Source organism: Struthio camelus, chromosome 1 (genome assembly GCF_040807025.1).
Source record: "Struthio camelus isolate bStrCam1 chromosome 1, bStrCam1.hap1, whole genome shotgun sequence".
Classification (NCBI taxonomy): domain Eukaryota; kingdom Metazoa; phylum Chordata; class Aves; order Struthioniformes; family Struthionidae; genus Struthio; species Struthio camelus.
The window spans coordinates 38,363,407-38,385,954 of NC_090942.1; the positions used below are offsets into that span (position 1 = coordinate 38,363,407).

A 22,548-nucleotide genomic window follows, 5' to 3' on the forward strand; every position below is an offset into this window, starting at 1 on the left:
GAGAGGGAGGAGAGAGCGGTCGCGGAGGGCGGGGAGAAGTTTATTCCCGGAGACACCTCTCCGGGGCGCGGCGGGGGTGCAGCTCCGCGCCGGCCGCTGCTGGGGCTGCGGCGTCGGGACATGCGCCGCCGCGGCGCTGCCTGGCGTTAGTCACGGCGGGGGGCTGAGGGAGGGGGGGGGGGACGCGCCCGCCCCGAGTCCCCACCCCGCGGAGGGCGGCGAGCCGCGGTTAACTCGTGCCTCTGGCGCACGGGCCGCGCCCGCTCTCCCCTCTCCTCCCGTCACCTCTTCGCGAGGGAGCGCGAACAATGGTGGGGCGCAGCTGCCGCGCCCCCGCCCTCCTCTAGCGGCGGCGGGCGCCCCGCGGCCGCCGGCAGCTCCCCCGCCGCCCCGCCCCGCCCTGCGGCGGCCCCGCGCCGCGGACCGCGTTGCTGCTGCTGCTGCTGCTGCTGCTGCTGCTGCTGCTGCTGCTGCCGGCGGCGGTGCCGGGAGGCGATGGTGCCCGCGCCGGGGTTAGCCTGATCGCCGCCTCCCGCCGGGGCCAGCCGCGCTACCGCCGCCACCTCCCTCCCCTCCCTCGCTCGCTCCGGCTCGTGGCGACCTGATACAACTTGAGAGCCTTTCCAGGCAAAAAGGAGAAAAATAATAATAATAATAATAATAATAAAGAGAAGAAGGGGAGAAGCGGGAGAAGCAAGTGGATAATGTCAACCCCGAGCAGATTCAAGAAGGACAAAGAGATTATAGCGGAGTATGAAAGTCAAGTGAAAGGTAAGCGTGTGTGCGCGGGGGGGGGGGGGGGGGGGGCGTCTCCCCTTCCCCAGGGGGCTCGGCGCCGAGGGGCGGCGGCGGCGGCGGCCCCTTCCCGGGGGCTGCGGGCCGAGGCCGGCGCCGCGGCCGTCCGGGCGGCCGCTCCGTGCTGCCTTTCAACTTCGGCGGTGGCAGCGGGGGCGGCGGCGGCGGCGGCGGCGGCGGCGGCGGGGCTCGAGGCGGCGGCCGTTACCCCGCTCCCCGCGCGGCGGCGGTTCCTGTGAGGGAGCGGGGCGGGGGCCGGCGGCGGTTAACGGCTGCCCGGGCCAGCCGGAGCACCTTGCCTCCGTCGATGGAGATCAGTAACGCTAGAAAAGAAAAAAGGAAGGGAGGGGGAAAAAGAAAGAAAAGGGAAGAAAAAGGCTTGGCAGTGAAGCTGAAGCGAGAGACAATAGTAAGCCATGCTCCTTTCTGAAGGCACATGGCTGTTTCCCCCCCATCCTTCCCTTCGGATTATACTTTCTATGTTGGGCTGTAGATGTTGGCTAATAAAGAAATATCGCTGCCTGCTGAATGAGCCTTTTCAGCAAGCCCAGGAAGTATTTCAGCCTCCCATCGCCTGGCTGTATTGCATCCAACTATTGTGCTGAGGGCAGTGCTGGCAGAGCCCCGCTTTAGCCACTAACACTTCCCAAACCGTTGGGTTTCCTCGCTTATCCTTTCCTCCGGTGCGAACGGCCTTGGGTGGCAGAGAGGATGAGAAAGTAACGCTGCGGGCGGTGGGGCGTGTGCATCTGGGTACGCGCCCTGTTCTTCCTGATGCTCTCGGTGAATATATTGCATAATACACAAATTACACTGGATTTATACTTCAGGGATGGATGTGGACCTGAAATGCAGCATTTAAAAGCTCTGTAGCGCTTGGACTCTGCGTATTACAATGACGTGGGTGTGCTCTTTTTGTACCTCGCAAGGGCCCTCCGTGTCGCTGCCCATGGTCTGTGCTGCACAGAGACGGCGGGTGTCCCCGCACGGAGCCTGTCGGGCTTTGGCAGCCCTCCCGCCTGGCACGCAGGGGCTGCAGGCCACCGGGCCAAGGGGTCTGGAAGGCGGTGGGAGGAACGAGACCTCAGCTGTTCCAAGATCTGATCAAAGACTTTCTATAGTTTCGCAGTATTTTTTGCTACCACTTGATGATGATGCTGTGAGATCAAATTTCCAAGACAATTCTTGGGTTTTCTTTAGCTTTTTTTCTTAAAAGGAAAGAGGCAGTTTTTCAGTTTCCTGCCTTCTTCCTAAGCTTAACTTTTTGTCAAAATTGCCTGTTTCACCAATGAAAGCCTTTTAGGGTCCGGGAAAGGATTTACGCTTATAATAGGAGACCCACTGGATAGGTGGACAGTGAGCAGTGAGGGCTCTTCTCTAAGCTGGCAAGCCAACTGTCTGTTGGAAATGGGCACAGCTGAGATAGACTTCATGTAGCTTATAAATTCAGTGCCATTCAGCCTGAAATGTTGGTGCTCCTACCTCTCTGGGGAGATGATTCAGATTGCTCTTGATCACTGAGCAGAAAAAAATGTTCAAAGTCTTAATCCCTTTGCCAGGTGTGCAGACTATTCTCTGTCTACTTCTAATACAACCGTCACAAGCTTGGCGTTCATTAACTAAAGGTAGTTGCTATATAAGCTGTTATTTTCTCATGAATAAAGAATTTGGGAAGAAAAAAAGATTGTGTCCTGCATCTACATGTATTACCTCATTTCATAAACAGCAAAGACTAAGCTGGCAAACATCTCTGATAACCTGTCTCTCCTTTGGTGTCATGATCCCACTTCAAGAGGGAAGCGGCATTTGTAAATGTGATTTACTGGGAATTTTGACTTGCATTGCTCCTTTGTGGTGTTCTGTGATGTGAATAGTCCCTGGTCCTGACTGTCTTGCTTAAACTTGTAGATTAACAGCTGTTTGAAAAGCTATGCTGGGCCAGAGCTTCTCTTTCTTTAACCGCTATCGCTACATTTTTATTTCAGATGATAAGAACTCTTTGTACCCAGACATAATTCTTCTCAATGCTAGCTTGCATGATAACAAAGTAGTGATACCATTGTATGATACCTTGAAAATCTTTTGGATATTGGAGAGGTCTGCTGGCTAATTAGCCAGCAAGGTAACTTTAAGGTAATGTAAAGGCAGGAGGCCCAGGTCCCTCCCAACTCCCTCCGATTTCATGCATTAGGGTAGAAAGGGTGTGGCCAAAACACCTTTGCTGCTCATGATTTCTGGTGTTTGCAATGGCTAGCTGATTTCCTATTGCTGATGTATGTAGTTGCCTGAAGAATGTGAGTGATTTGACAGCAGACTGGTCATTTGGGGTCCTTCGGACAAGTGCATGCAAAGTAGCGTAGGATCACATATGTCCCTTGCCTTATTATGAGACTGCACTTAGCCTTGCATGCCAAACACCAGTGTTGGCGATTCAAAAACCATGCCATTGATATGTGTGTTTGTAAACGCAGTGTGAAATATATCTGAATATTGATACTGAATAAAAAGGGGCCTCTAAGGTACATGGCTAGGAGAGTATGTATATGGTGCCATATTTGGAAATGAGGATTTAACGGTGTCATTCTTCACATAGCTGCTCTGCTGTTAACTCCTCAAATAAGAAGCAGTAACAGATGCTAATTGTTCTGCCTAGGTCCTGGATGGTGTAAACTGACAGCTACTCCTGGGGACTTTTAGTAATATCAGTAGAGTGGCTGTTGCCTTAGCAGAGATCATATAGGAGCAATAGAAAGCCTGCAAAAGTCACTTGCTTGTCAAGTTGAAGTGGGCAAGGTACTTCTGACTTAGGGGCAGAACACCTTACCACACTTTTTTTTTTTTGATGGTCTCATATCGCTCTTGTTCTTGAGGCTAACTTCTATCAGCAAGAGTAGAACTACCATGATTGTGGAAATAAAAGACTTGTGCTCATTTTCTTTCTTGCACATCCTTTAGAAAGCAGAAAGATATGGCATCTTAGGTCACAGAATCACAGAACAGTTGAGGTAGGAAGGGATCTCTGGAGATCATTTATTCCAACCCCTCTGCTCATGCAAGGTCACCTAGACCATGTCGCGCAGGATCGCGTCCAAGTCATGTTACAGAAGTTCGATTTGTGTAGATGGATACCTATACCCATTGCTTTGGGGGATTCAAGGCTATTATGACAACACGGGGCCTTAATTTGTAAAGACCTAACAGTGGGTGAGAAGTATTGCTTGGTTCTGTAACTCTTAGTAGTCGGAAATGAACTATACTGGTACGCTTCTGTTCCACTATGACCTCGTTACTTCATAATTTTATACAAACACCTACTTCTCAGCAACGTTTCACTTTCTAATTCAAAAGCCTTAGGAAGAGCATCAAGATCTTTTTTATTCCAGAACATTTTGACAGTTCTGAGGAACAATTTACGTTTTTGGTAAGATGGCTTGGGCAATGTGCCTTGTAGACTTTTTATTCAGAAGGTATTGGATGACTGAGTAAAATAGCTTCTTATACTGTCCCTGATCATCTGGACTATACATTGCATGCATTTTTTTAGAGGATTGTGATAATTGTATAGGGTGTTTGAAGTCATTAGAAGCTGTTCTTTCTTTTTCTATGCGGATGGGGGTCCTGCTAACTTTGCAGTTGGTTGGAGGTGCGACAGGTTGGTGCCACTGGAGCTAGAGAGTGGAGAGAATCCCATTTAAATGAGCAGTAGACTTGTCATATAATTTGAAGCCCAGCAGTATAACCTTTCTGATACTTAGTCTTATTTAAATTTATACATAGCATTCCTCAACTCAAAGCTATTTGATCCCTCAGTTGGCTATTATAACTTTTATTAACATAGGTCCTTTTTCCCAAAGACCAACTGGTTTTCGGTATTGATATTAATGTAAAATAGTGCCTGTTATTACTGAGCTACCCGTAGCAATGAAGAAATACTAGTGTCCTGTGAGGTCTGCATGGATATCTCAGCTATGGTGAATGGTGAGTTAGTGAGATCTTGGATATCTGACTCACTTCAGAAATGTATCTCTTTGGAGAACAAACGTGTAGCAGTAGCAGAGACTCTCAATAGCTTTCATATGATTCATCTGTTAAACTGACATGTCTACCTTCTTAAGACTTGTAACTGGCCTTCTGAGCACAGGAGAAATATGCTTTAAATGAGTAAGAAGTGTGATTATCTGGGTCTGTCTATTCAGTGAGATCGTCTGTATTGTTTGAACTGTTGAGGATCTTTGGAGTTAAACATTCTCTTGGTTTTCAACCGCGCACAGTCACACAACTGCGTCTTTAACCAAATAGGACTAGGAGAAGAGCCACTTACATGCTTATGTCTTCCACCTTCATTTTTTGATTGGAAATGACAGACTGAGTAGAAATATGTTGCTTTAAAAATTTAGGTCCAATAGCAACTGTGTGAAGGGAAATGCTTCCCAAAGATCAATATTTGTGTGGGCTTCTTCAGAACAAAATACTCCTATTTTCCACCAGAAACAATTTGTTAGAACTCTGTATTGTATGAACTAATTACTTTTTGTGGAAAAATGAAAATTCTGTTTTGTGAAACTGAATTTCAGCTTATTCCAGATTAAAACAACCTAGAATTAAACCAACAACTGAAAGCACTCTGAGGGGAAGCTGAGGTATAAAATAAAAATCGTATTGACTCTGTAATTACGTTATCTAATAAATATTTTGAAAAAACTTCCTAATGGAAAATTAGGTGCTAATAATGCCTTGGATGCTGTCAGAAATCTAAAGTTTCATTTCAAAAATTTCTATTGAAGGAATGCTGATTTCCAGTGTTTCAAATTTGTCACAGTTCAGTGGATATTTTTCTGATCAAAGAACATGATTATAGTCACTGTTGTCTTATACAAAGAGAATATTGTTCTCCATGTCATTTTTCAACTGGAGAATTATTGGAGTTAAGTGTTCAATTGGAGTTAATTGTTCAAGTTGGAATGGAGTTAAATGTTCAAGAAACAGCTAATGAAGAATAGTTCCTTATCTTTTTCTACTACTTCCTTTCTGCTCTCTGATACTTCCCTTCAAAGTACAAATCTTCAATTTTCTAGAAATTGTAATTTCTAAATATTAATGATTTGCAAGGGGTATCTGCAAATTTAGATAGTTCAGTCAGAAACTGAACAATCTTTCTTTAACTTTTTACCTATATATTCAGTACCTTTACACTTCTCATAGCTGTTTTGGAAAGAAATCTAAAGAACTGGTTTTCGCTGAATACTGCACGCCAAATTATTGGGGGGAGGGGAGACCCTACAAAAAGGCGGCTTCCTAAAGATCATGATTTAAGAACTTTAGAGATTTTGGTATCTTAGCCTTCCTATTTATTAAAGAAGTACCTCTTTCTATACCTCTCTAAAAATATGGCGCACAGTCAGGAAAACAGATCTTTTTCTCATATGACCACACAATGTAGATGGTGTGTCCCAGTTCTGCTGTGAAACTACATTTAATGTTTTACTTGTATTTGCAGGTGAATAAAGTCCTAATTGCTGTAGCACACATGAAAGGGCAAGCAATGAATGGATTATCTCACCAGTATTTTTTCTTAAAAGTTTTTTATATTTAAATATTCAGTAAATGTGGCAATCATAATGCATATATAATGTGTAAGTCTTGTCATCTTGTGTATACTTCCATTTCTGTTGTTAGTCTTTAAGAAAGCTTTAACTTGCCTCTGAATCTGAAGCAGTTTGGATCCTTTTAGGATTGCTTCTTTTGAACTTTTTTCTTTTCCAAATGCACTTTCTGCACAATGTTTCACTATTGCATAGTAAGGTTCTAAATCATCCTAAGGTTCATTTAATTGCCTGCTATTATCTTTTATTGGTCACTTTTTATGAACTGAAGTACTAGTTGCTAATAAAATCAAAGTTAGAGCTTGGAAGTGGCTGTGGTAAGACAGAATGGGATCTGAGCTTCACCTCATTTTCTGCCTCAAACTTTGCTTGAGTTAGGTTTTGTCTTTGTGAAAAACTGATTTCCCTGTCACTCAGAGGTGATGGATGGTAGCTGTGGAAAAAAAGTGGGTCAGTGCAGTTGAGACTGGATAAGAAATCCCCTGCTGACCATTACACAACCTATTAGAAGTCACTGACGCTGACTTGACAGTGCAGCACATCTAATCTCTGTTTTGGTCAGGGCTGAGCATGGGGGGAGCGCAATGGGCCCAGGCAGGTGTCAGTGGAAGAGCCTGCTCCCGCAGGGATGGGTCTTCTCTTTGCCTTTTCTTCCTCATTTAACCTTTCCGGTTTCCACAGTGGAGATTAGTGCTGCCTTAACTTGTATTAATCCCTATTAGAGTCTAATCTACTCTTACTGCTCAGCTTTCGTGGAGCAAATTAGGCTTTGGAGCGTGGGGGCTTGTTTATGTCTGCCAGCAGTTAGCATAAACATGCAGCAAGACTCCTTGCGAATGGCGTGCAGCTCCCCTCTGCTTTTGGGAGGTTTTATTCCAATGGCAGCTTTTCATCTGCGGCCAGCTTCTCTCACCTTGCTGGTTGTCCAGCCGACTTTCCTGGGACTGTTCCATGCCCTGGGCTACATCTGATCCAATCATGTGCTGACCACCTCCGAGGCGAAGCTGGCTGGCTGTCCTTGCTCTGTACGGGGTATTCCACGAGCCGTGAGGCACAAGCAGCCTGCTCTGCCTGAAGTGACCTGTGCCCTTTTGCTGCTCCGCTTCTTGTCTCTTGAGCGCTGTGCCCATCTCCTGTGGCAGGGAGGCTGTGGGACTCTACACATATGGAGGGGGGGGAGTAAAAACCAGAATCCAGAGGCAGCGGCTGGAGGCGCAGTGGCCAAGCATAGCTGCCTCTGCCGTGAAGGAGGATGGGGATGGTGGGCCAGGCAGTAGCCGACAGCTGGGATGAAGGGCAAAGGGTGGCTGACAGCTGAGAGCGTGAGGCATCATGCTCTGCACAAGAGGCACAACAGTCTGGGCAGGAAGGCTGGTATCTTTTACATTATATTTGTGTTTATATATGTATATTTATGTATATGTATATATTATATTCAAGATTATATCTGGCACGAAAACCAAAGGAGTTGCTTATCGCTGCTCTTTTTCTTTTGTTTCCAGGCTTTAAACAACTGTAGGCTGTTATGGCAGTTTGTGTGATGGCTTGGTCCTGTGGGAGTGCTCTAAGACAAACAAATCCGCTTTGAACTGTTCTAATGGGAGCGGTAACCCTGAGACACCACTTCCTCAGGAATCTGCTGTTTTCGGCAGCTTGTGGAAGTTATCTCCTGGTAGACATAGAAATGTGTCATGAGTTTGTTATAGCCACCTGGTAGACTAAACGTGGTATATTACTTTTTACCTATTGTCCCACCCACTAATCCATCTTGTCTAGGACAAAACACTAGTACTCCTGAGCATTTTCCATTAGCTAGAGTTTAACTGAATGAGGAAATCCCTTCTTAGTCCTTTCCCTCTCCTTAGTTCAAGTGACTATCGTTCAAATGTGCGCCAGTCTGAATTTCAAGGTGCCATGTTCTGGCTTGCACCATACAACCCTCTGGAAACCTGGTTTTTTACCTTGTTGGAAGGATGAGATCATTGATACATGCTGAGATTCAGATGCGATCTCTTTATAACAAAACATGAGCTTATTGCAGAAATAACCCCAAGTAAATTAGCATTCTGCTTCCAAGAACTGGCTTATATATGTGAAGGGCAGTGACTTGGTATTACTTACTCTCTGCTTGTCAGTGAGTGCAAACATTGTAATGAACAGTTTGTCTTCTCCGGAAGGAGAAAATGCTTATTTTGATTCATAGTTAGCATAATAAAATCACCCAGCTCTGTGTGTGTGTTAATGAGATAGGTGTTGTGGAAAGGAAGATAAGATGCTTTTCCTAGTCTTTCCCTTGAAACATTTGTGTATGAAGAGGGACCAGCCTCCTGTGTCAGAAAGAAATCTCTGGGAAACAAGCACCAGCAAAACCACTAACTATCCCCAGGAAATGCTGTGGAAACAGTGTATGCTTTATGACTTAACTCTATAATAAAGGTCTGTGAAATAAGTTTAGGATGGCCTGTGTTGCTACTTTCTGACTATCCAGTCCAGGATAGCGCAGTTGATCTGGTTTTAATGGAGTCCCTGTGTAGATGTGCAGGTGCTTAATTTGCATTTATCTTGAGCATAGTATGATCATGCATTCATCAATTAAGCATTCATTAGAATATCTTCATTAGTTTGGTTATATTGCCTATTCCTGATGGATAAAACCTGTTTCAGTTTCACTTGCAACCTCTGAGACGTTTCATCACAGATGTAGAAGTGCTGACAAGCAGGCAAGAGCTATGTTAGCATGTTAACCAAAACCTTCTCAAATACACTAGCCAAAATTAATTTTTCTGTTGTGAAATAGAAGTAAAGTTACAAAAACTATATTTAGAACACTTTTGGTAGAGTATTTCTTGTAAACCTTGTTGGGAATAAAAAACAAATGCAGCTGGCTTACCGGATGACGACTTCCAGGAAATAATGATTGTTACCCTTTACATAATTAGCCATTGTGGGAAACATAAATGACGACGACAGCTTCATATAAATGGACTGTCCAGACTACTTAACTGACACAGTGCTTGCTCATCTGAATTACTGCACATGAAGGGTCTGCTAGTGGTTCATAGGTGCTGTGTTGTGTTGAGAGACACTAAAATGCTGCTTTGACTTGTTTCTTCCAAGCCATCAGAAATTGAGTAGTGTGTACTTTTTCAGGAAGCAGATACTTTGGAAGTGGCTAGAACATTAGAGGCAGATTTCTTTTACCACACAAAAGTATGTACACTGGAAAGTTACAGCGAATCAGCACATCTCCATATTTAGTTTAACACATGGACAAACCAAAAAAAAAAAAGTACACACTACTCCATTTCTGATGGCTTGGAAGAAACAAGTTGAAGCAGTATTTTAAAGGAATCTGATCATTTTTACAAAGTACAGAGTGCAGCAAAAGGCTAATGATTCAGTAACAGCTTTTGTACGGCTCTGTTCTTTCAGCAAGTGTCTTCCTTCAGTCCTTGTTTCTCTCCTTTTCCCCTCCACCTGCTTTTTAAAGAAGAGAGGATAAACCATTTAAATTAGAAGAGAGACAAGATCAAATGAGTGTCCATTCAGTTCCAAGATGAGCAGGCATCCAAACTGAAACTTTCGTAACTCAGCAGTTAAGCTACTGCTTTGGAAAGCAGTAGAGAAATTGAAAAGACTGCACTTTGCTTAATTCATTGCTTTATATTATAGTACAAGAAGATACATCATTCTGCTTTTTCTGCTGCAGAAACCTTCAGCCTTTCATCGTTAACTAAATTTTTTTTTTTTTTTTGGAGATGCCAACTGTCCAGTACATTATCTTTTAGAAGAGATTATATGCTATGTTTGCCTGTGAGAGCAGACTGGACTTGATGACCCACACAGTCCCTTTCCTTAAGCTTTTATGTTCGTAGTAGCTCGGGGCCCTGTGTTAGGCAGCTGTCTAGCACATCTAATCATCGTTCGCCTTGCTTGCTAGATACTTTGTAATACAGATCTCTGTATCAAAATGTGCTGGGACTATGTGGATAGGAATAAAGTTACTGTTATTCCTTTGACAGTATTCCAGCATTCAAAATATATGTTAAAAATAAAAAAGTTCCTACTCTTGTTACAGGGTAGTTAAAGTAATAATGAAGTGTTAGAAGTGTTTAGATAAGTAGATAAGTATATAAACTCTTGTTCACAGGTGGCTTGTGCGTGTGTCAAGTTGGTGTCTCTGCGTTTCTGGCACCAACAAGGTCAGTTCTGTGAAGAACCAGCTACACCGCAGAGAGCTAGCTTGTTTGTTCTGTGTTGTAAGTGGATAGCCTCTATGTTTAAGAACTTTTTTTTTTCTAATATATGTTGGCTTTGCTGCCCAATAGACCACTTGAGGTTAAGAACCAATGTAATAGGATTGTATGTATTACGTGCTTTTCTAAGACTGCCTTCCTGTATTTGTGCCTTCCTAATTTCCAAGTAACGGTGCATAAAGTTAGTCAGATTCTTAACGTCATGACAGAAAATAGAACAGAAGTGTTAATCTGCTCCGATACTCTGGCATGGAAGTCCTAATGAAGTGCAGAGAGGGAGAAGACCTGCTGCACAGGAGAGATGAGAAAGCCCAGTGCAGGTCCCTTCTGTTGAGGCTCCTCTCCTCTCGGTCTGCAGTGAAGGAGGCCTCGGGGCAGCTGTAGCCATTCCATGTGCCCGAACCACTGCTTTTCGCAGCAGCCTGCTCTGAGCAGTCACTGCACATCTACAGCTGAGCGTCTCAGATTATAGTCACCTATATTGTAATCCTTTAATTGCCAGCCACTTCTGAAGCCATGATGTTATAGTTACAGGTCAAACCCTGTGGTCTTAAGCAGACCTCCCATTGCTATTTTTAACTGTGCTTGAAGGAGGGTGGCATACGCTACTTCACGCAAACTTGATCCTTTGGCTTTATTGAGAATTATGTAGCCGGTGGCATCTTGAACCATCTTGTTCTTCGTACCTGACTTAAATTGCTGGAAGTCTATTTGACTGACGTCTAGGAGGTTAGCTCTCTATATCACGAAACTGTTGGTAAAACTAGAGCCTTTAATTTGGGAAATATGGAATAAAATGTTACCTTTTCAGGCTTCTGTTGAGGTTGAGAGGTTAGGGAGTGTGAGAATTGAGAGTTTTATTGCTTTTGTTCCAATCCACCTTTGAGGCATCTGGCTGCTTCAGGCGTCTGCTGCCAGGGCTTCAATGCGTTGTCATGCTAACCATTTTGAGTAAGGGACCTCAGGGAGACACAGTGTCTGGCTTTCTGGAGATGTCCTTGATACTTACGAGAAGTAAAGAAGAGAAATATTAAAATGTTAATGGAAGAAGTGTGGACAGGTAGTGTTTAGGGGTGGCACCAGGACTACTTCTACCTGCTAACTTAACAAAACTAGAAGTGAACACTGAATTATGTTTGGTTGTGGCTGACTGTTCTTAAATGCAGAAAACTGGAGCACTTGTTTCCCTTGTGAGACTGTTTATATATTAAAAAAAAAAAAAAAAAAAACTAGTGAAGTCTAGGTAGGTAGCACAGATCACCTAGACTGCAGCAAGGCATGTAGTACTGAGAGGCTTATGAAAGAGCAAGGATACTTCTGACCACTGAAGACCAACTAGCTAATGTGTGTAAGAGTCACTCAGCAGCTTTTGCCTGTTTTTTAGAGCATCTCTCAGGGAAACCTTTCTAGACAATCCCTGGTGACTGCTTTGACAGTGCCTGGCAAGAAAGCCCTCCTTTCCATATCAAGAGGGCAAAATGGTTGAAGCAAGAGCCAAGGGGAAATTCCTCCAGGCTGCAGCTGCCTGGCTAGCAGTGCAGTGGATTAGTGAGGAGGCGGGATGGGTTGGCGGAGGGCCTGTTCAAGGAGGTATGAAGCGTACTCAGCTGGCAGTTGGCCAGCTCGTGCAGGATAGCTCTGTCCTGACTCTGCCATTCCCCGACGGTTGCAGGATGGCCTCTGCGTAATGAGGGAGATCTTGGCTCAGGCTCGAGAGAACAGCTTTTCCAACTACAACAGCAGTTTTGACAGTCTTCCGTATGGGCTCGAAGAGGCTTAGGGTGAAAAATATCCCATGGGATTAAATCCATAAAAGAACTTGAGCTCCTCCATTTGACGTTCAGATGCCATGTTTAGTTCCCCTTTCGCTGCTGTCTCACTTTGGCAGTGTCTGTGGGTATGTTTATATGATTGCATATACTGGCCCACATGTTTATTCTGCAAACTGCTGGGAGAGGTTATAATTTGAAGCACAGCATCTCAGGAACATAGTTCCCTTATTATAGACCAGAAGCTGGCTTGCCTCTGGCTGGCCCAAACAAGAGATAAATGCTAACCTCCATCTATGCTGATGTAATTGAAGCTGCCACCAGAGAAGTCCTAAAATGTAAGAATTTCTTTTTTCTAAGCCATGTGGAAAACTGTACGATACTGGAGCCTGAGCAGTGCATCCTTCCTACTGATCAGAGCAGTCCCACGAGGAGTTTGCATTCAGACCTTGCCACTTTCATCTTAACTCAAAATTGATTCTCAAATGCAGATCTCCCATCTTGCTAGGGATTGCTCTAACAACGAGGCAACAGAGTGTTCTGGGACAAGTCTTCCTCTGTTTTCTTGGTTAGTGAGGCTGCTCTGCCTTTTCCCAGACCCAATGAATATTAATTGTTTACAGAATGATTATGAACCTATTGCCTTGTGGTTGGAGCAGTCACCTAAGGGATATGAGTTTCACTATATATTCCAGCAAGTGTGTCTTGCTGGTCTTCTTTTTTGAATAAATAATAAAAAGGAGGGGAAGGGCTGTAGATACTTGCATAACTAGTCTAAAGTACGAATACATATTTTTATAAATCTGGAGGGGAGAAATATCCAGAGGATAGCTTATTTATTCATTTTACACAGTCATTGTAGTACCCAAAAAAGACCACTTTGTATTGATTTTTAATTTTAACACTTTGCAGGGCAATTTCTGAAGATTGCCTTTAGTTTTGCAGAAAATCTATGAAAAAATGTTTGTTCAGAGTTATTTGAAAGGTTCACGAAGTAATATATTTGCTCTAGTTACTCTTTTTGCAGTTATTCTATTTGTACAGCATATTTAGTCACCTGTCACATGGTGTTTCTGCTCTCCAATTGCCTGACTTGCAGGTTCACAAATGGCTTTCATTACAGCCACCAGAATCTTTGGCTACAAATATTCCTGACTTATTTTATATGAGTGAAGAGTATTTTTTTTTTTGAGAGTGGAAAAACTATTTCAACTAACGCTTGAGGACAAAAGAAGGGCAGTGGGTTTGCAAATGTTACTGAGGTAAATCTACAGTTGTTAATCAAGTAACAGTGAATGTTTTAGCTATTAGCAACTAGAGCTGGATGACTGCAGTGCATTTAGTGCTTCTCTAAGAAGAAGAAAAGGCCTGAAGAACTCTTTATCAGCCATGACAGTCGATCAACTTATTTCACCGGCAGAACCATTTCATAGGACAGAGTTACATCAAACAGCGAAGGCACTTAGTGCATATTGGGCTTTCCTTGGGTGTAATAAGATGCCTGTCCTTCACCTCCACTGCATACGGTGAAGTCAGCATGTTTGAACAGCTGTATGCAAAGTACCATAGCTCAATTTCAGAAGCAGCAAGAAGATGGAAATCATGGAAATGTTCCAATTACTTTTAACTTTATTTAAGAAAAGGGATTTAAGAAGACCCTTCAGGTACGTTTCTGAATTTCTGCACTGCATATTTTATGTTGGAAAGAATAATTTCTTCTTAGTTCTACTCTGCCCTCCACCCAGTTACCAGGTAATTTATCTAGCCATTCATTGTTTTCCTTAAAATAAAAAAATGTAAATGAATGTTGTATTAAATAAATAGCTAATACATTCTGAATCAGTAGCAGTTCTTACATACTGGATAGGAGGGATACTTATAAGCTTATTAAAAATACAGAAAATAAAATGATAAAATATATGTGGAGACTTTATTACAAACTTCAGTTCCCTAACTTGCAGTATTCATATGTAATCTGTTGTTTTCTGAGTTGTAATATCTGACTTGCAGAAGATGCGCTCTTTACATTATGTGGTGTTTTTCTTTCCTTAGCATGGTTTGCGTTTGGATATTTGAAAGTAAATTTAGGTCCACGTACAATTTTCTTAGATTGCATCTCTGAAATTACCATTTTATCAGTAAAGATGTCAGCAGTATGTGAGATCACAGGGTTAGTTTTGATATCCCCCTTTAGTTGGGGAACTTGAAGGTCGTGTTTCACCTCGCTTGTAGGCCTATTTGCAAGTCTTTTGAAAGGGATATTTTAAAGTTATAACTTGTACGTTGTATAGTGCAGTGGGGATTTCTGGTCTGTTATTGTGATCATAGGGGTCATTCTTCATACTGTAGTGTATTTATTACCTTGGAATTATCTCTTTGAATCTCATCTCAAAGGTCTGTGATTTTTGGAAAGCATACCTCTTCGGTAGTTCTTTTGCCAATAGACCTGCTCTAGTGAGAAAACACCTTCAGTGTTTCTGCTCTGACTTGGGCAAGTGCACTTCATTTAAGGTGAAGAGGGATCTTCATTTCAGGAGACTGAATGTACTGAAAAGAGTCTCTAGGTCTGCGGGGCTTTAAGGAGAAGTTACTGAAGGTAGCATTACACAAATCAAAGTACTGCAGACTTAGCAGCACTGAATGAGTACTGATGAGTTCTATTTTTCCGGTAATGGCCAAGAGGTTTGTCAGCGTCTGGTAATTAGTCAGGTTGCCTTCTTCACTTTAGCTTGCAGTTTCCTGAGCAGTGAGGTGGGCCTTGTGAAAGCAGTGCCCATGCTCCTGAAGAGGCACCCGAGCTGGTAAGCACTGCTGAAACTCACTGGCATGTGGACGTGTCAGTTCTCTCTAATGAGCCTTGGCTACAGGAAAAGCCTGAGACCTACTGCTGTAACATTTCAGTCAGTTAAAGCATTAGGCTTTGTGATGTATTCACTGCTCTGAATAGCTGCTGATGAATGCAGGACCGGAGGGATGAATGAAAGTGGTATTGCTTTTAGAAGCAGTATAGTAGCTGCTGTGTGCGTCCTGTTATGCACAGCCTTGTTTACTTTACACACATGAATTTGTTGACCTCATCAGGGCTCTTAACCTTCCTAGGGTTGCTAATCTCCGTAAATATCTGCAGGATTGGGCTTAATTTTGGCATGGAAATATGCAAAACAAATGAATCAAACTGTGAGTCATCATTTTTTACAGTAAAATGCTCTGACCTAGTCCCAGCATCCACGTGCCAGGCTTATGCTTGCTTGAGAGCTTGTGGGATCTGACCCATGCTTTGGGAATCCTGACTTCTTAAGAGTAACAGAGCATATACAGAAGCTGAGTAAGTGTAACAGAGAATATACTGAAATAAAGCAAGGACTGTCACCTGATTCAGATGCAACTCTGAAGATAAAATTAATTTAGGCTGCTGCCAGGACTATGCACATATGTTGTGGAATGTTTCAGTAGTGCTCAAGGTTTTTCTGAAAACTGTATTGGAGATGTTCTGAATTTACAGAATGATGTTTTAATCGTGTGAGCATATGCCTCAAGTATGGTACAATAAAACAAACTCTCTTTATTTTTAAAACTTATTGGAGGCAAGGAATTGTGGAGCTCATACAGATAAATGATGTGAATGTTGCTTTCATGTCTGCACTTCAAAATGCAAAAGTACAAACATAGTAACTACAAGGCTGTTTTTGATATTTTAATCTTTTAAACCTTTGAAATGCTTATGTATGTGAAAGGACTTTTCAATCCACAGGACAGCAAGTTTTTTCTCTAATGTCTCAAATGTTGCATTCAAAATCATAGCAGATAAAGGAAGAGTGATCAGAAAGCTTAATGCAGGCAGAGCATCACAACCTGTTATGTAAAGCAACATTTGGCAGGGCCTTCCCAGCTGCTGTAAATGAATATTAACAGCATTTTATCGGGTACTTTCACTATCTTTATTACATAATCTGAATACTTATGACCCTATTAATATGTTTAGCTGTGAAATTGCAATATTGATTCCACAGAAGAGTGAAGGAGCAGAATGATTCTTGCATTACAAACGAAAGCTATGCAAGTATTAAAAAGCTTTGTACTCATGTTTGAAAGAAGTTTGCTGAATTGCTTTATAGATGTAAAATGCTATTTCTCTAGGCACTTTCATACAAAAAGTATTTTGACAACAGGATAGTGTTGCTAAATATTGTCTGTGTGTGTAATAGACATCACTAACCAGGTTCTGGTTTTTTTTGTTTTTTTTTAATGTAACTCCCTGAATCTGTAATCATGATACTCTGTAGTCTAACCTGTGGACCATAGACTGGACCCAGTTTGTCAGAATAGCCTCCATCTGGAGAGCTGCCCCAGGAAGGATGTTGGGGCAAGCTGTGGGCCAAGTTATTTATTTTTCTTTTCCTCTTTTTTGGTGGCCAGGATCTTGCTTGCTACCTTCTGCCCCTCTTTCTTATGGCCTTATACCTCCTTCTTCTGAAACAACTAGATATACTGTTGTCATATGACCTGAAATACATGTCATATAATTGGGACATATGTGCAGCATGTTATATGGCTACGGACTGCTTGCAGATGGCATCCTGTCACTGAATACATACATGCCTCTTGCATGATCGTACTTGGAACATGTGGGAAGGAACATGCTTGGTCAAGAGACAGAGGAGCTGTAAGGTGTTTCTGTGAAAACCTCCTAAAGAGGTTATATCGTGCCCCCTAATAGAACTGTGCACCATTATTTCAGTAGAAATCTGCAAATATTTAGCAACAAGAAGATATATAGAGCCCTGTCACTGTTGTGTTCAGTGGCTTCCAATTACTAAATTTACGAACAAGGTCTCTTGTTTCCTTGTTGTTCTGCAGGATAAATAGCTCCATTAGCTACAGGCTCCTGTGGGCAGTTTGCCTGTGAAAAGCTGAGTTGAAAAAGTGAATTTTGCATTTAATTTGGATGAGACTAGGTTCTTAGTCATTTTTATGCTTGCATGCAAAATCTGTCCTGTTTGAAAGCTGCTATCCTTCATATCTTGTCCTCTTGTCACTAATCAACGGTGATCATTTCCGAGAGATGTGGCTGTTGCTGGAGGTCACATCTGTTTCCAGGAGGAGCCTCTGGGTACTAGTGCCAATCCTGTGGTGTGTTCTTATATTATACCTTTTCCTAAGTAACCCATATGGTCTCTACTTCCACCCTCTCCACAATTCAAACCTGATGAGCTTGTGCTGGTACTGCAGCTCGCAGCTGCATTCAAGTGTACAAAAATATTAGAAAGGTAAAGATTAAGTGGGTGCAGGATATAGACCATTAAATGATCTGAAATTCAAGCAGAAATAAATGAATAAATGATCCCTTTGGATTAATACATATTTTTAAATAGTATTTTGCCCCGAGACAAGTTTGTTATAGCTACTACAGAGCTCCAACTGGACTCTCTTCCCTTGTGGGAATTAGAGATTTAAATATGTATTGTTCTTCTGGGCAGTATTACTCAGCAGTCAAGTAAGGTTCATAATAGAACAAAGAAACTTTTAATTAGGATAGGCGTTTCAATTGGGGTTTTTTTTGCTTTGTTTAAGAGAAACTTGCATTAAGTCAGATAAATAAATAAAACAATGGATGGGGTGGAGGAGCTCTGGAAGAAGCACATCTGTTTACAAAGTTAAGCGCTGAGTTTACAATAAACCAGTAATTTTTACTTAGGAAGCTCTTGAAATAAGATACCCTTTTTCCTCATCCCTCAGCAAAGATATTTTAAGAAAATAATTTTCATCTTATTCAATGTTTGGTTTTGGGTTGTTAATCACTTTATTTTTTCAAAGAGGAAATATCTATATTGCAATGTAAAATTAATAGCAGTCTGTTTATGCTGTTATAATACTTCTTTTTAATATCTGTGCATGCATTGTAATTGCATCGCTCCCTTACTCATCTCTGTACTTAGTTTATATAAGCTAAATACAATGCAGCATTTCCTTTAAATGTGAAAAATGACAATAAATCTTTTTCTGGTCTGTTGTGGAGTATACATTGCTCTATATAGCTGAGGTCTTGAAGTCAATAACCTTCTGCGCAGACTCGGAAAATTGCCAGCCATACAATAAATTATAAAACTGGGACCCTTAAGGAATGATATTTAGTAGGTTCAAGGGTTTCTTAACTTCTGCCTGAAATGACCTTTGGCCAAAATATAAACTGTAATCTCCTCTGCTCCATCAGATGTTGGAAAGGAGAGGCATGGCAGATTTGAAGCAGTTGTTCTTTATTGTTTCCTTATCTGATGTTTACTGGTTTATTACATGCAGTTGGACAATGGAATAATCTCTTGGCTTAAATGAGTTTTTAAAGGAACCCCTTAAAGAGATGGGAGTGAGGAAGCTTTGGCCATCTGTCCTGTGCCTGTCTTCTGCAGTTTAGATGCCAAATCTGACAATGACAAAAGGCAGCTGTTGTCTGGGAAGCGATTGACTCCACTTGTTTGGGCAGAAGAGCTCTCGAATAGTTGAAGAGCTTGAGATATTCCATTTTCCTAATTACCTGTCTCTTCATGTATTTTACAGCCTCCTGCCCTTCTCTACTAAGAGATTACTTTCCAAGGCAAAATCCATAGCATGTCTTTAAAGGACCTTCAAAAAGGTTCTTCAGAACTCCCCAGCTTCAGTGGAAAGCTGCTATTGACTTCAGTGAACTTTCAGTCAGGCTTTTGGAGAGGAAAAGCATAGCTCTTTGCATTAAAGAATGGATGTGACCTTCATCAGTCAAAATTTACTTTTGTGGGCTGTTCTAGAAGTATAATGTTCCAGTTTTATTGGGTGAGCGTTAAACTCCATTTTAAGATGCACTGTGTTCTGCACTTACTTGAGGAGCTGCATAGGGTGCTTCACAGTAACAGTGTACCTGGAGCTTATTTATATGTCCTGCCCTGACCCACATCTTGCATCCTTGTGCTTCATCCCATGCAAATAATTAACTTGCAGAATAAAGCTATTGCCGTCCCTCCCCTTGAAAAAGCCTCAACTGGTATGTGGGAGCTGTTACCGGGAAGGAGAGGCAGGGACGTTGTTTTGCATTTATGGAGCGTGCTACTAGATAACTTTTCCTGTTGCCTGACTTGACCATAGCTTGTCCTTGTTTGTCTCAAGGATCAGAACAATGACCTCACGTAAGGGGGATACCAATTACTTGAGAATGGAGATTTTAAAATGTCTTCCACAGTTTCGGCTGTACTAGAATCACAGAATCAGAATTACTGAATCTCAATCACAGAGTAGCTGAGGCTGGAAAGGACCTCTGGAGATGGTCTAGTCCAACCCTCCTCCCTCCCACTTAAAGTAGGGTCAGTTAGAGTGGCCAGTACATTGTACATTCAGATTTTGAATTATCTCCAAGGATGGAGATGAGACTCCACAATCTGTCTGGGCATCCTGTTCCAGTGTTTGACCACCCTCACAGTGAAGAAGTGTTTTCTTATATTTGAATGGAATTTCCAATTTGCATGCATTGTCTTCTCCCTGGGCACCACTGAGAAGAGTTTTTCTCTGTCTTCTTTATTGCCTCCTATCAGGTGTTTATACATATTGATAGGATTCCCTGTGAACCTTCTCTTCTCCAGAACTGGACACAGCACTGCAGATGTGGCCTCACCAGTGCTGAGGAGAGGAGAAGGATCACCTCCCTCAACCTGCTGGCAATTCTCTTCCTAGTGCAGCCCAGAAGGCTGTTGGCCTTCTTCACTGCAGAGGCACATTGCGGGCTCATGTTCAACTTGGTGTCCACCAGGATCCCAAGGTCCTTCTCTGCAAATCTGCTTTCCAGCCGGTTGGCCCCAGTCTGTACTAGTACATGGGGTTATTCTTTTCCAGGTACAGGATTTTGCATTTCCCTTGGCTGAACTTCATGAGATTCCTGTTGGACTATTTCTCCAGCCTGTTGGGGTCCCTCTGAATGGCAGCACGGCCATCTGATGTATCAAGCTCTCCTCCCAGTTTTGTATCATCTGCCGACTTGCTGAGGTTGTGCTCTGTCCAATCATCCAGGTCATTAATGAAGATGTTAAACAGTATTGGCCCCAGCATTGACCCCGGGAGACACCGTTAGTGACTGGTCTCCAGCTGGCCTTCATGCTGCTGATCACAACCCTTTGAGCCCAGCAGTTCAGCCAATTTTCAGTCCACCTCACTATCCATTCATCTCTCCTGTACTTCATCAATTTGTCTGTGAGAATGTTGTGCGAAATAGTGTCGAAAGCCTTACTAAAGTCAAGCTGAATGCCCACTGTTCTCCCTTCATCCACCTAGCCTGTGATCTCATTGCAGAAGGCTATCAAATTGGTTGGGCATGATTTCCCCTTCATAAATCCGTGCTGACTACTCCCAATTACCTTCTTGTCCTTCAAGTATTTGGAAATGGTTTCCAGGATCACTTTCTCATCACCTTACCTGGGATCAAGGTGAGGCTGACTACCTATAGTTCTCCAGATACTCCTTCTTGCCCCTCTTGGAAGCAGGAGTGACATTTGCTTTCTTCCTCAGGAACTTCCCCCAATCACCGTGACCTTTCAAAGATAATCGAGAGCTGCTTTGCAATGACATCGTCCGGCTCCCTCAGCATTTGTGGGTTCATTCCATTGAGTCTCATGGGCTTGTTTCTCCAGTTTAAACATCCCCTAACCCAGTCCTCCTCTACTGAGGGTAAGTCTTGTTCCAGACTTTCCCACTGGTCTCAGGAACATGAGATTGCTGAAGGCAAGTCTTACCAGGAAAGACTGAGATGAAGAAGGCATTAAGTACCACAGCTTTTTCTGCATCCTCTATCAGCAGGTCCCCTGCTCCATTCAGTAGTGGGCCTGCATTTTCTTTAGTCTTCCTTTTACTGCTAGTATACCTTTAGAAGGTATTGCCCTTCATATCCCTTGCCAGATTCAACTCCAAATAGGCTTTGACTTTCCTAACTTCATTCCTGCATGTTTGGACAGTGTCTCTGTATTCCGTGTCCCCTGCCCCTGCTTCAACCTCTTATACACTTCCTTTTTATGTCTGAGTTTTATCAAGAGCTTCTTGCTTCATCCACGCAGGCCTCCTACCACTCTTGCTTGACTTTCTGCTCATTGGGATGGACCATTCTTGAGCTTAATGGAGGTGATCCTTGAAAATCAACCAGCTGTCCCGGACTCTCTTCTCTTCTGGACAGTGTCTCATGGGATTCTTATGAGCAGGTCCCTGAATAGGCCAAAGCTCTGCCCTTCTGAAGTTCAAGGTTTTGATCTTGCTATTTGTCTTGTTCCCTCCTTTCAGGATCCTGAACTCCACCATCTCATGGTTACTGCAGCCAAGGCTGCCCCGACCTTCATATCTCCAACGAGTTCTTCTGTGTTTGTAAGTACGAAGTCCAACACAGCATCTCCCCTCATCAGCTCCTTGACCGCCTCTGTCAGGAAGTTGTCATCAATGTACTCCAGAAGCCTCCTGGATTGCTTTTCCTCTGTTGTGTTGCCCTTCCAGCAGATATTGGGGTGGTTAAAGTCTCCCATGAAGACCAGGACATGCAAACACAAAGCTTCTTCCAGTTTTCTGAGAAGGGCCTTCTTCAGAAAGGAAGATGTGTTTTTGTTTTTGGCTTTTTTTAAAGAATTTCCTTTGAAAATGAAATGCAAATATGTGTCCATGACACCAACTGGTTAAAGATTGCCTGGGTCTTCTAACGACTGTCTTAAAGCTTACTTTCAGTCTGGAAGAGATTTCTGTGCAACGTAGCACCTCTTTCTTACTTTACCTGCCAGAGAAAGAGGAAGACCTAGGAAGCTTTCCTGATGTCTTTCTGTGCCTTAAATCAATAGTCTGCCAACCTTTTCCCTGCCCAGCCACACACACACACACAAGGGGGTTGCCTACAAACTCAGGGGAATTCATGAATCAGTTGCTGTCCTGTCTTTATGGCTTCCTTTCTCTGTGTTGCTTCACTGGATGTATTTTGTCATACCAGAGGAGCTTTAAGACGAGCTGGTTGTACTGCTGTTGTATGCTTCTTGTAACTGCTCTATGTCTTTCCAGGGAGGAGAGAACTGAGAAAAATTCATATGGCTTGTAAGACTCCTTGTGACTGCTCTTCAATGATCTGTGTAGATTGGGAGATTT

At 42.9% G+C, this 22,548-nt stretch overlaps 1 protein-coding gene across 3 annotated transcripts in view; it reads left to right on the forward strand.

The window, feature by feature from the left end:
* The first annotated feature begins 357 nt into the window (after window positions 1–357).
* SRGAP1 (SLIT-ROBO Rho GTPase activating protein 1) overlaps window positions 358–22,548 on the forward strand; it is a 149,941-nt gene continuing 127,750 nt past the window's right edge. Inside the window, exons 1-2 of one of the 3 annotated variants that reach the window (XM_068934463.1) lie at window positions 403–771; window positions 21,709–21,789. Coding sequence is in view for 2 of the 3 variants with exons in the window: in XM_068934452.1 (XP_068790553.1) it covers window positions 705–771 (67 nt within the window). In the remaining variant the exon portion in view is untranslated. Of the gene's footprint in view, window positions 772–21,708; window positions 21,790–22,548 lie in introns of all 3 variants that reach the window. The other 2 variants (XM_068934452.1, XM_068934443.1) reach the window with 2 other exon arrangements.